This window comes from Pinus tabuliformis, chromosome 1_2 (assembly GCF_031772625.1).
Source record: "Pinus tabuliformis cultivar Carrire ecotype Pingquan chromosome 1_2, CPIR1, whole genome shotgun sequence".
Classification (NCBI taxonomy): domain Eukaryota; kingdom Viridiplantae; phylum Streptophyta; class Pinopsida; order Pinales; family Pinaceae; genus Pinus; species Pinus tabuliformis.
Window position 1 is genome coordinate 365952372 of NC_142298.1, and position 14981 is coordinate 365967352.

General features: G+C 38.4%; 1 protein-coding gene across 1 annotated transcript in view; it reads right to left on the reverse strand.

Moving 5' to 3' along the window:
- LOC149205891 (uncharacterized) overlaps positions 1–14981 on the reverse strand; it is a 427798-nt gene that overhangs the window by 251167 nt on the left and 161650 nt on the right. The window contains exon 2 of the mRNA XM_089393578.1: positions 10247–10322. Within this exon, the coding sequence (XP_089249704.1) occupies positions 10247–10322 (76 nt within the window). The remainder of the gene's footprint in view (positions 1–10246; positions 10323–14981) is intronic.

Here is a 14981-nt window from a genome sequence, read left to right on the forward strand (position 1 = left end):
CTTTTGTTTAAAACGAATTATTTTCATCGTATTATGGTTTATATATTCTTCACTTTATTACATTCGCTATTTAATATACATATATATATATATATATATATATATATATACTTTCCTTTAATTTTATATAGTAGAATTATATATATGTATTATGGTGGTGGTACGTATATCATGTACCCTACTATATTCTTGTAAGTTAGGTATTCATTTCAATAGTTAATTTGTTACTTAAATACAGACATTTTTTTAATATTAACCAATATATATACTAGTGCAGTGCAAGCGATGCATGTATATGTAGCTATCATATGCATGTCTCGTGTGCATGCTATTATCTCTATGTCCCCATTAATTTAAGATGGGTCCTTACATTTGACCAAGGAAGAAGGCCAAATCCTTGACTCTGAGTTGACCACATTTAGAACTGTTTTGTTGGGCCTTGATAGCAAGGTTGACTATTGACTTTAACCGAACTTTTCTGTGGAAGTTGCAAGCCGAAATTTGGCCCTTTGACCATAACAAATTGTTGATCTTTGACTGTTGTTGACTTAATTTGATTCTCATTCTCTTGGAAAGTCAAAAGTTTTACTTTGACTGGGTATTGGATGTACTATTGGACTATGTATCTTATATTGAACATTGATTGACTAAAGAAGAAGAAGAATCGGTTCTGGGTTTTCCACCTTGTGAGGTTTTGCCTTTGTCTTTGACCAAAAATCTGTGTCTCATTGTGCTTGACTATCTTCTATTGTGCATTATTGTTTATTGTTCTATCTATAATTGCTTAACTGTTATTGGGGCAAATAAGATTGAATGAAATTGGTTTAAGTGATTATAACAGCATAGAACACCGTGAAAAATTAACATTAAGCAGTTATAATATTTTTCCTAGGCAAATCATGTTCCCTTATTAAAATTTTCCCCACCCTAGCCTATGAGAACTTTATTAAGCTAATGAAACCTTGTCTTATGTCTCCTAAGTGGTTGGGGACATTACAGTCCTCCCCTGCCCAAGATTGCTTGCCCTCAAGCAACTTTAACTCTAGATGCTTAAGCACTTGTTCGCCCTCCCATGTGGCATGCTCAACAAGTAAATCCTTCCACTTCACAGTCCTATTCCTCAACTTTCGCTCCCTGGTCTCCAAAATCTCCTTCGGAACCAAAATTAGTTCTCCTTCCTTGTCCAATGGTGGGAGCTCAATGGAAGTGACTACATGCTTCCCTAAGGCCTTTTTGAGCAATGAGACATGGAAGACATTGTGAATTTTGCATTCCTCAAGAAGCTCAAGCTCACACGCCACTTCCCCAACTTTTTATGGGCAGTTGTAGTTGCGGGGCCAAAATTTCCTGGGCAATTGCAGGGCCGAAAATATGGGATTATACATAGTGTCTAGGAGGCCGAAATACGACCTAGGTCAAAACAAAAGGACAAGTTGCTGGGTCAAATTGGAGGCTTGACTTGGATGGTGTTGACCAAGTTTGACCAAGATTTGTAGAAGGTCAGTTTGACATACTGGTTGACTAGAGGTCTAGGTGTGTCTCTTGTTGAAAAGATGAATTTCTCTATCAAAAAGGTTGCTAGGTTTTACCCCAAGTGGGTTTTCCCAGGGTAAATCTTGTGCTCTCTTTGTGCATTGTGATCTCTACTGTTCTACTGCTTTTATATGGTTGAATTTCTGAAGTATAATTGCTTAATGATATACCAGAAAATCAAAAGAAGATCAACATCATTAGAAGTAATTATCAGTTTTCAAATGTTAATTTTTAGGGCTAGTTTGTTCTTTGCTGTAGAAAATTGCATTTCCAAACTTTTTCAACATTTTTACATTACATTCGCCCCATAACATCATATCATCATTAGCAATTATGTAGAGAGAACAATAACATCAACAATGCAATGAAACAATAAAGAACAATAGAAGAAAAGCACACACAATAGAGACATTAAGAATTAGGTCACAGACCAGGGCAAAACCCCACAAGGGGGAAAAGCCAAACAAATTCTTCTTAGAAATTCATCAAATGTTCAACTGAGATACAATGTACAATAAGTCTTTCATCATCAATCACATTAGACCACCTAGGGCCAATCTTGGATCATACTAGATCCTCATAAGATAGCAGCAAACATACCTCTCAAGGAGGTATTCACAAGCCCTCCTATCCTTGTCACGAGAATTTCTATGAATATTGTCATAGGCATCATTCTCATATACATCATGGACATCACTTCACTATCATATACACTGTCACATCTGTCAAAGAGGGTATTGTGTCACAACTGTCACATCACTGCCATAAAAAAGGACAAGAATCATATCCACACACTGTCATATCATTGATATTAGAACACAGCCATTCATTAATGTCACATCTCAGTCACAATATCTGCCATCCATCATATAATCCAATAGTAGCTCAGCCATCCATCACTGTCATATAGATCACTATCTTACATCAAGATTCTTTGCAATATAAGAACAAGTCCTTCTATCATATATTACTATCACAGCCATATTGTCATGAGGACGTTGTTATACTTCATTTCCATGAACACAAATATAACCGCTAGCATATATTAGTATCATAACCAAGGGGAATCATTATCAAGGATCTTGTCCTTCATCATTGTTATTATCATTGTCATGAGTGCAAACATCATACTCATACAACACTGTTAAATAATTTTGCGAAGTATTATGGCCATTCATTATTGTTCATATATCATTGTAATCATAATCATTCATGTTGATTTTGGGTAGCATCGGATGTGCTCTAGCTCCAAAATTTTGTGGAGGGGCTAGAACACATGAGATCTCCAAGACCCAAAAATCGTTTGGAGAAATTCCACCTGGATGAGGAGTTATTAAAATAATTAATATTTTTAATGGGTTCCTAAGTCTAAACTTAGGAAAATAAAATTATTGATGGGTATTAATAAAGATATGGGTGAGAAGCTTCTAAGAGACGAGAATTAAGTCTGTTTTAATCTTAGCCGTTGATTAGAGACCTAATCTCGGTCGTTGATTCATCAATAGGAAAAGTATAAGAGAAGACTTGAGAGTCATTTGGAGATACACTGGGCAGATACTCAGCGCCCATAAGCTTTACTCAAGACTATGACCATCTCCATTAGTCTCGTTGTCGCACAAAGTGTCTAGGCACCGCGACAACGCTCAGAGTAAGGGTTGTCACTCTTATCCTTACTCACTCTGTTTAGACTCTCTCCTAGACACTTTGTGCGACAACAAGTCCAACCCACTCCACCGGGTACCAACTCAGAATCTCTCACCATCCAACCCCAAGAGAGGGATCGAATGCACAAACTCCCGCACATAGAACAAGCCCTCCATCTTGCGAGTGTTGCACCCTGCACAGCTCATGTCGCCTCATCTCACCATCCTGGTCGACACATAAAATCTGTCGAGGTGACTCTGCATCTCTCTCTCCGTTGTGCAAAGGTAGCCTAGCAATGTTGCAAGCCCCATCTATATGAGCCCAAAGAGAGCCACTATTTAGAAGTACTGCAACTCTGCTGACAGTTTGTGCATTTGTTTGCTCTAAATCGGTGGTTGGCCCAAAAGATGACTGCTCGTCCTCCTCCATCATGGGCTCAACATGAGCCTCCAACTGTTCCTCCATAGACAACCCGACATGCAAGACATGCTCACTAGTCAGTTGTAGGTGGTTGTCATCCTAAAGCTCTGTCATAGACCTGGATGCCTCTATACCTATCGGCTCCTCATCAACGGTGGAGATGTCTCCCGACACCTCATCAACCTGTGGTGCGTTGTTGTCACCTGAAAACTTAGTCACAACACTAGGTACCTCATCAACTGTCGGCATCTCATCAACGAGTGTATGCTCAACTATCTCCTTGCCAACCATGGCCCCTTCAACTGCCTTTTCATTTTCTGCCTTGATCCTCCTCATCATCCCTGCATAATTCCACTGAATTCCCACTGATTTGTGCACATCTCTTAGTTCACAAAACTCCCAAAAAGAGAGGGATGCCTGAATGCCATGTCCCAATGATTGGTATGCCCTCCAATTTGCTGCCAATAACTCCACATCAATTGCAATCATGTCTTGCCATCTTGATGCATTATCCATAATTTTGGGCATAGTGGATTTGTTGTATAATTGAGAATGGTCTTGATTCCCAATTGTGGTGTGAATCAGTTGCTCCCCCACATCAATCATCATTTGTTGCATCTTAATCACCTCATTCAAGGTTACTTCCATGTTGTTTGATTTTAATCTTTCTATGGACCCCATGATTTCTTAGCTTTTTATTCTGGCCTTGTCATCACTTGGCTTAAGGCCTACAGCTTGGCCAAGATCATGGCTCTGATACCACTGTAATATTCCTAAATGGAAAATAACAGTAAATACCAAAAACATGAACTAGGAACAACAATTAAAATTAAAATCCAAGCACCCAAATCAAAACACCATAGAAAATATGCAGATTAACCAGTGTTCCAAGGGGACCCACCCCCTAGGGTGGGGGATACGCTTCCTCGCTCCCCCACGCTCCTGAGACGGGGATACTCTTGGGGAAACATTTCCCCACGTCCCCTTTTTTGGGGAAACTCTGGGGGGACTTTTCTCTAGTGACGAAAAGCATCCCATAGCGTCCCCCCAAATTTTATTGCTAATAAAAATTAAAAACATAAAAAATTAAAGTGCCCCCCGAAAATTGTTTTGCTAATAACAATTAAAAACATAAAAAATTACAAATTTTAATATAATTTTAAAAAAATGAAAATAAAAACTGAAGGATAAATTAAAACTTTAAAACATAATCATTCACATTTCTCATTCATTTCTCATTAACCCTACGATTTTACCTTGCCGCCCGACATTTTCCTTCTACTATTGCTCGACATTTTACCTTGCCGCCCAAGATTTTCCTATTGTCGTCGCTCGACATTTTCCATCTGCAATTTGCTATGATTCGGATTTACCATCGACCAGGGGCCTGAGACATTTGGAGCTGCGATTTTCATTTTGTGACTTGGAGCTGCCGGATTGGAGCTGTGATTTTCATTTTGTGACTTGGAGCCACTGGATTGGAGTTGTGATTTATTATTTAGTACTTTTTGAGAAATTTACTAGTATTTCACTGCTTTCTATGTTTACTTTTAGTTTAGTATTCTATTGCTATTTTAGACTTCAACATAATGTCATTGTCATATGATGAATTTACTTTTGATGTGCATTGTGTAATTTCAATTGTCAAATGATTAATTTAATTTAGATGTACCTTGCATAATATTAATGCCCATTTCCAAATGATAAATTTAGATGGAACATTGCATAATGTCAAATGATGGATTCAATTTAGCAATTTACTTTTAGATTTACAATTTTATATTAATGATTGTAGAAATGTCAAACGATAAGTATGATTCATAATAGTCTAATACAAAATGATGATCATATTTAGATGTACATTTCATAATTATTAAGATTTACTATTTACTAACTTAATTATTGACATATTGTTGGGATTTTATTTTTATTTTTTATATATTTAAATTTTTAATAATTTTATAATTTTTATGACTTTGATGTCCCCCTGTTTCCTCGAAATTTCCCTAAATTTTGGGGTTGCTTATATACGTCCCCATTGTGTGTATCCCCACTCCCACGTTTCCCCACCTCGGAAACTCGGTGGAACATTGAGATTAAGTGAGCCATTTTATTAATCTCGAGAATGATGAGTACAATGAAAATGGAACCTGGGCTTGCTACTGCAAGCTATGCAAAACCCAGGTGAGACAACTTTGATCTGGAGGAAATACTAGCCCAAACTGGAACTGCGCACTACCCAAGAAATTATTGTTGTTGTTGCTAGAATGGGATTGAAGATTTTGCTATGAAGAATACCTGGATCACCCTAAAATTGCAGCCACGGGCTCCACTCCTCATACCCAAAAATACCCAGAAAGGGTTTGGCCCAACTCCAAGCCAAAACTAAACCCACAAAGTGATGCAAATTTGTTAGTTAATAACTTAATAAGCAATACGCTCTGCTATAAGAATGAGGATTTTGGGCCCGAATATCACCCGGAAAATTTTGTAAAATTAGTCGGAGACTCCTCTCAATAAACCCACAAAAACCCAGAAAGGGTTTGGGCTGAATCCACCGACCCCCGGTGACCCCCAACAAGTGTGAATTGCCCAATCTGGCCAAAAAATGCCCCACAGTTTTGATACTACTGAATTATGCCCAAATCTACCACGGGAAATTTCTCCCAGCTCTAGCTAAATTCTCTACTAAGAAATACCTCCTATCTCCAGCCCTTATCTCTCCCGATTCCACTTCTCTAAACTCTTGTGCAGCATTTGGTCAATAGCTTTTGCGCCATTAACAAAGATAGAAAAATTGACCCAGGTAATAGCCTCCAATCTAGCCTACAATAAGAAAATTCCTTGCAAAATTTCAGAACCTCTAACCCATGCTTGCTCCCACAATGTGCTCCACAAAATATCTTTCTGCCCAAGAAAAATGCATCATTGAATAAAATCCTGCAATGACGTCCAATGGAAGCTATGAATTGAGCTCCCCAAATTTTTTCACTAGGGAGACACTCGAAGTTCTCAGAAATGAGGGTGGAATTCCGCTTGGAACTCCTAGTGTTAAACAACACTCTGACCCTTGTGCTAAACAGCTCCGGGAGAAGATGAAATATGAAGTGTAATAGCCAAAAAATAATCCACAAAATGAGCATCCTCCTTTTATAATTTCTCCTCATGCCTCTAGACTCCTTTTTTTAATATTATTTTGTTAGTAGGGGGCATTTTCCACTAAGTTACTTTTGTCGTCATTTAATAAAATAATAGTTTGCCATTATTTTCCAATAAAATAATACTAGCCACCTTTCTCCAATGATATTTGCCCATTTTTAATTAATATTACTAAAATTGGGCAAAGTTCCTTAGTGACTCCCATGCTCACAAAATTGGGGATATTACAAAGGGACACATCCCACAGGGATGGGAACAGATGTCTTTATTCATTTATCGTCTTTATTTAACAACTATTTATTTATTTACTTACTCGTCAAGTGCATAATCACCACACAGACGAAATTTACTAGTTTCTTTCAAGGCAATACCACAGATTGTATTCGAGCCATTTGTTCCAAGATCAGGAGCAATGCTAGAAGAAACTGGGAATAACAAATAAGAAATAATACTCATTGTTAATGCATTGGGTGATCCAGTAAACACAAGCTGTTTAGACATCATATCTGTATGAAGTTCTCGGATTTTCAAAGGTGATTACCAATTTGCCATTACTAATTTACCACAGATGGTGACCATCAACGCAAATTCATATTAAGGTAAACCTTTCTCATTCAGATGTCTGCACAGAAGCTAAATTTTATCACATATATTGTATACAGTAAGCTTGAGGCATGGATCAAGGATCAAGAGCAGCCTAGAAGAAATTCAGACCGGATGAAACAAGAAAATAAGCGTCTTCCATAAGTATTTTTGGAATGAGATTTTCTGTCAAACATATGGCTACTCCTAGATAAAAAGCTACACTTAAACAGAATAAAAGGAGAAACTATAACCAAAATCCTATGGATTATACAAAATCTCATTTATGTTAGAGCTTAGAATTCTCAACACCAACAAAACTTCATGATATATTTCACATGTTGTTCCTAGAAGAAGCTCAAAACTTGAAAAATCAATAAGTAGATCAGCAACTTATTTAGAAAGAGTTTGAAGGTGGGGTGGCTTTCTGTACATCTACAACCATATAAACAAACCACATTTAAATTATGTTGAGAATGTATAACCAAGATCTTATGGATCACAAAAAATCATTAAACGAGTTAAATCAAGTCATAATAATGTAATTTAAGGTCACAGCCTGGCTAGCACCAAACTGACTTTCTCCACTGTGCAGGGATTTGACTGCTTAACCTCCAAAAGGAAACAGATGTTCATAACCGTTAGGCCCATTAGAATTCCATGCCAACAAAAATTCATGTATTTCACATGATATGCTTCAAATTGAAGTTCAGTTAATAAATAACAATATAAACAGAATAAACATTGGTGCTAGAACCAGATGCAATCTTGGAGTGGTCAACAAACCATGTCTAATCAAGTAATTGCTTGCCCATGATGGCACAAAGAATGTAGAATCCATAGTGGAGAAATTACCCTCACTAATGCAGTTATTAATGTTTTAAGGACAAGGCATGAAGCACTCTTATCCAATGTGGAAAAAGTCAAAGTCGGGATTAATTCGGCAAGGGTCCAAAAGTTGAAAAACTCGGCAAAGTCGGGAGTTTTTCGAAAAAGTCGGCAAAATTAAAAAAACACAAAATTATTTGTTTTTTTAATTTTTTTTAACATCTAGAGTATCCACAACATCAAATAAATGCATTTCCACATAAACATGTAAAGAAAGCTAATATATAATATGTATATGAAGTCTAGTGCTACATCACATATCAAAATAGTGAATCAACTCCTGAATTTTGAGTCCTGTCTGAGTCTCAACTCTCAAGAGTCAAAATATCAACAAAAAATATAATAAATGTACATCATAAGAATATAAGTTATCATATAAGTTATGCTTAATAGTTAATATGTTGCCTCTTGTTACAGCGAAAATGTTTTTAACTGGCTTCTTTTTAAAAGTTAAAATTTTCTTTACAGCTGTAGTCTATCATGGATTCCGATTCTGAACTTCCTACCATCCTTTTCTGGTGAAATGGTATTTTACTTGTCATCATGCACCGTTATGCTTGTGATGCTGCCAAGGACTTCTCAATAATATATGACAAGAATCCATAGGTAATACATCACATAAAATTTGATCATATTTTTCCCAAAATATGGAAATATTAAATGTTGTTCAGTGACCAGTCACAGTGATTTGATGCCCTTTCTGCAACTGTGCTACTCTACACTGCCCACTAACAGATTCATAGGCATTAATGTGACTCCATGAATCTGTTAAAAAATTAGCATAGTGCAAGTGAGGAAAGCTACCATGGAACAGGCATCAGCAGGTTTCCTTTTGATGAATTCAAACCCACAAAATTGAGAAATCAACCACCAGAATCCTTTAACGTGTGTAGAACCAATTCATGCAGGACTTTTGTTTTTATGGAAATGAAAATGTAGAGTTGATAACTTGATAGTGACTCTTCCAATCTTAATGTAGAAGAAATCGCAGGTTTGAAGGCTGAATTAGCACACCAGGTGCCTGCTATACTAGATATTTTCAGTTCAGATATAGATTCACTAGAGATCAGTGCCAAGTTTGACATGTCAACTCTTCTTGCATATGCTGACTGAGGTGGTCAACATGAGAGCTTAGCCCACTGATGTCCTATTTAATGTAGTTCTGTTGTCTAACATTGTAATATAAAAAACATTTATGGGAAAAACAATGGATACATTGACATGTAGCTGAAAGCGACTATGTTGACAGGAATATTTTGAAACTTGAACACGAATAGACATGAAGCTTGTCAGCAGTAAGTAACTTAAATGTAAAGGGAAATGAAAAGCAATAAACAGAAAAGGATTTACATTTGATTTCAATCTTTTTGGGTTACGTACATGTCATTTGAACTTAAAACAGTATGGCAGGTGTTACTACCGGCAATGTTGAACAGTTGAATACTTGGCAAATGCTATCAACGAGGTCACAATTTACATACCTTGCCGGCTCCTCCCCACGCAATGGCAGTTGCAAACGGAAGGTGGATTTGCCAATTTGGAATGTAACCCTCGTTCTCTCGGTTCTCCACAGCAGCCAAAACAGCGAGCAATGAAAACGCACAGTAAAAACTAAACTGAAATAACCCTTTGCGGCTCTTTATCCACCAAAAAAATTTCATGCCGATTTTTTCCATCCACTCGCGATTTAATCGGGATTATTTCGATAAAATCGCGATTTTTTCGTTTATGAAAAAATCGCCAAAAAATCGGCCAATTTAATCCTTTTGCCCAAAAAATCGCAATTTTAGGAATAAATCCCGATTTTTTCGGGACTTTTTCCACACTCTCTTATCCTTTAAATAGATCTCTTAAATAGAGATATTTCTCAAATAATTGAATTTATAGTTAGTTCGTTAGATGCCAAAGAACGTACGTCTTCTTCAAGAAAAATATAGAATGTTTAAATTTGCCACATAAACAAGTACTCAAACCAAATATTCTCCAACATAAAATCTACATTATTGGTGAGTAGACAAACCTTTGAGAGCTATCAATTTACGCAGTCGCTCTAATGCAATTGCACGATTCCTGTGCTGAGAACGATCCTCCACTCCCTAGAACAAAATGTATATTTCAGCAAAGTTAACATCTATTCTCAACCATGCAAAGACGGGATACCAATTAACAGAGCAAATATTGATGCCAAACTACGTTGTAGAGCATTATTTCCTTATAAAAACAGAAGATAGAAGGAACTGCCCTTCTAGGCTCTATGCTCCTGCAGAAGATATAAATGCAAAACAACAAAAAAGGTGAAGTTTATCATGGGAAGGTCACGTAAGCAATCCGTTTGAAATATTGTATTTATTAAGTACCATATTTATCAGTCATTGAGGAATAAAGGAAACAAAAAGAACTCCAGATCACTTCACCATGTTCATTCCTCAGCTTAATGTGAGGTTCCAGAAACCTAAGCACGAGGTAATCATTTAACCAGCCAAATACTAAAGTTTAAATTAAACTGTCTTCTTTGGTGTTTCTGCGATCCAGACTGCCCTGTTATTTTAGCAGAGATTCTCATATAAAACTATAGTTGGATTATTTCCATCAACCTTTTCACTAGTGAGAAAGCTGTCCGATGTCTACTATAGATGGATTCAGTAAGGAAATGTTACACCCCTTTTAGCAGGGCTACATATATGCACATATTCACTTTTGGCAACACCATTATAAATCCAAAGAATGCAAGTCAAAAGCCCTATAGGCCATGTCAAGGCTATGTATTTTGGTATCCTAGGCCTATTATGGTCAGCCATGGCTGATCTTGCTAGTACCCACTCTCAACTCCTTTCATCCTAGATAGGATTGGAGGACTTGGGGTGAATCTTGTTAGTTTTTGTAGCAACAGATGGTGTTCTGGGCTCGAAACTTTGTGAAGAGTCTAAAACACAGGAGTTCTCCAAAACCCAAAAATCGTTTTTGGAAATTCCACCTAGAGATAGATCAATTAAATAAAAATTAATTGACCATAATTAAAACTTTCCTAAGTCTAACTTAGGAAAAGTGGTTAATTAATAGGAATTAATTGAGAAATGTGTGAATTATCTAGAAACTCATACAGATCGACTTAGACATAATCTCAACCATTGATTAAGATTTAATTTTGGCCGTTGGAGTCCCAACTAAAGATTATAAGAAGAGGTCGATGGGTAGATGGAGAACACACATTGCAGATACTCAGTGATCTAGACAATTCAATACTCCAATGTAGGTGATTAGCAGGAGAGATTGAGTAGCAAGTGTCAAGAGGGGTAGAGATAGTGATCCGGAGGAAGATTTCCAGTTCTGGAGAGGCAACAACAAGTGACAGAAATATTCCACAATGAAGCTAGCACAGAACAGCCGCAAGGGTCACGTGGATTTTCCCAATACAATTGCCAGGATCACTCGGGATTTCCTAGCACAGTGATGCGGATCGCCAGAAGCAGAAACGACCTGCACAAGGGTTGGACAGCCAGTTTTCAGAGGGAGACAAAGGTCGGGGTTTGTTTGTGGAGGGAGAGAATTTTCTCTCCAAATATTTTTGTCAGATTCTTGTTGATTGGATAGCCAATTGGGCTTCCAAAGATTGTACTCAAAATTCATTGTTGCATAATAAAATAAACCCTCAGTTGTTGCACCAGTTTTCCCACATTGGGTTTTTCCGGGGACATTTGTCCAAAAATAATGGTGTCAATATTTTTGTGTGTGTGCTAGCATTTCTCAGTTCCTATTTTTGCTTCTGCAGTTAATTTTTATGGTGAAGAAATTGTAGTGTGAATATTTCGTTATTTTGTTGTAAACAAAATAAACTGCATAATTAATTTATCAATTAGAAGAAATATTTCCAGTTGTTGCATTTCAAGGAATTTTCACAGATCTTTCAGGACTCATGGTTTAGAGGATCCACTGAGTTTTGCGGGGGGTGATCCACATAGTAGGGCTTGTTACCCCTCATGCCAGCAAGGGTACATAGAAATTTTTGCAGTATCTATCACCACCATTGTAAGCCTAGGGTCACAAGTCAAAAACAATGTAAAAACCATGTGAGGCCCTATATTAGGTATCCTAGGTCTTGTGTCTTGTCATTGAGTCTGTATCTTGTTGTTTTGATTAGACCATGGCCGGTCCTTTCAAGTTCATTTTGGGTTCCTTTTGTTTTGTACAACATTAGAGGGTCTTAGGTGAGCTTTCTTGAGGACTCATGGTTTTATGGGAGCCTACATTCGTAGGGGTGATCATCGATGTATTGTCCAGTGCAACTTGCATCAAGATGCACTTTTGTCTTGAGTCTTTCCACATGGTTATGGTCTATAGATTATATAGGTGGCCTTGGCTTAGGTGTAGTATTCCTCATACAACGTTCATGCATGGCAATCTCATACTGACAACTTTCACATTTCCCAAGGCAGTTCACAGTTGCCAATGCAAAGTCATCCCAGTGGTCAAAAGGTCAACTTGGTCTCAGATTGTGCAATTTGATGAGAGGATTCCATGCCACTTACCAGATTTCCGATTAGAATGTCAGTGGTGTTAATTTTGGCAGATAGGGAGAAATCCCCTAGCCCTTCCTCCTAGTTGATCAAGCAATGAAAATTGTTTAATAGAATTCAAACTTATTTTCTTTATATCCACTTCAAGTCGGCTCAATTTGATCAAGTCGGCTTGGCAAAAAGATGTGTCCTTTCGAACCCTCAAACAACTATATATACCCAATTGAGTTGATCTCCAAAAGGTACTTCAGAGGCGATAGATTGTTCTGATATTTCTGAATGGGTCTAAGGTTCCACAAGTCTTCTCTCTCGCATGTCTGAGGCACTACAGCTCACTCACATATGACTATACTCTCGCATGGCTAGAGGACTCACATTATGGCTACAAGATTCGCATTCTCACTACAGGATACTATACTCTCGCTACAAGACTCTCGCTTTGGTATCTATATTTGGAATCTTTGTAATGTCAATGTTCTCACTCTTTGGCATTTCTATCAGGACAATGATTTTGCTCTTTGGCAACTCTGTAATAGTAGTTATCTCACTATTAGTTATCATCGTAATTGCATACAATCTCACAATGGAAGACTCGCCCTACCCTGGCATCTGTGAGAAAGGAAGAGGAAGAGGATGCAGCTCTAGCATCTCCGGGAAAGCAGGAGAAGAGGAAGAAGAAGGATCTCTCCAAGGTCAAGTGCTTCCATTGTGGGGAACTGGGTCACTATGCGAACCAGTGTTTGACGAAAAAGAGTAAGGGAGAGGCTTTTGACTCGAAGGCAGTGCCAGCGAAGGCAGAGAAAGAAGTCGAGGAGGATGATGATTGTGCCATGAGTGCTCATGTGCCACTTGAGAAGAAGTGGGGAGACATAAGCTGTAGTCAGGAGGACTACAGGCGATGAGGGGCAGGATCCTTGAGGTACCCAACCTCTTGGATTATACCTTGCTACGGGAGCCCCGAAGAGGAGTAGCAGGACTGGCGGATGTCAGTAGAGATGGATGCAGATGAGGCAACGGAGAGTACTACAGTGCAGGAGTCCCAAGGCAGCGCGAGGCTAGCAGGCTGCAACAGTGCAAGAGGCACGGCAGTGTTGCACCAGTGCAGGATGGCACAGAGAGATGTGCAACGGTGCGAGGTGCAGGTGTTGACCTAGGTTGTCATTGATGTCAAATGGCAATATTCTGGATACTAAAGGATGACATGAAGCCAAGGGGATGCAGAGCAGATTCATGAAGAGACAGAAGCAAGGCCATCAGGATAGCCAAGCCATAAGCAAAGAGGAGCTACCTAAGGAGGCATATGAAAGCACATAACAGGATATTGGAGCAAGAGAGACATTCATATATGCAAGGAGATCTTTGGAAGACACTACCAAGCCAGAGGAGCAGATGGAGACAAGAGGAGCAGATAGAGCTACAAGAGGAGCCACACACATATATAATATATATATATATATATATGCGAACAGAGTTAGAGGAGCTGCAAGAGGAGCTACAGGACGAGCCATATATATATATATATGCGGAAACAGAATTAGCGGAACTACAGGAGCAAACTAAGCGAGTAGAACAGAGCCAAAGAAGAGGAGCACACAGAGTTATCGAGGAGGAGACAGAGCCACCAAGAGGAGCAGACGGAGCCAAGAGGAGAAAACGGAGGAGCCATATATATATAACATATATATATATAACATATATATATATATATATGCGCCAAATAGAGGAACAAACAGAGCCATGGGACGCAACAAACACAGCTGGCGGAGCCATAGAGGAAGCAAACACAGCTATCGGGAGCTATCAGGAGCCATATATCCACAGATAATACTATCGGGAGCTATCGGAGGAAAAACCCATATATATATACATGAACAGCTATTGGAGCAACATAAGCGGAGAAGCATAAAAACAAAGTTAAAACAGCGGAGCATATAAACAAAGTTAATATGCGCGGACCCATGGGACCATTGCAATACGTTGCAATTTAATATCGCGTCCGTCGCGTCGGGAGCATGTATCGGGAGCGGTAAAGGCCCTGCCTCCGATTGCGATAATATACGCGGACCCGATGGCATATCACAGTTTGATTGAATGCTATATCGCATCCGCGGTAATCGCGATGTATAAGGGGCTGTCAACCACAAAAAGCCGATTGCGATATGTACGCGGACCCGATGCGGGATTGTGTTATGGTTGAATCTATTATCGCATCCGCCCATCGCAATGCTACATGGAAGGTTG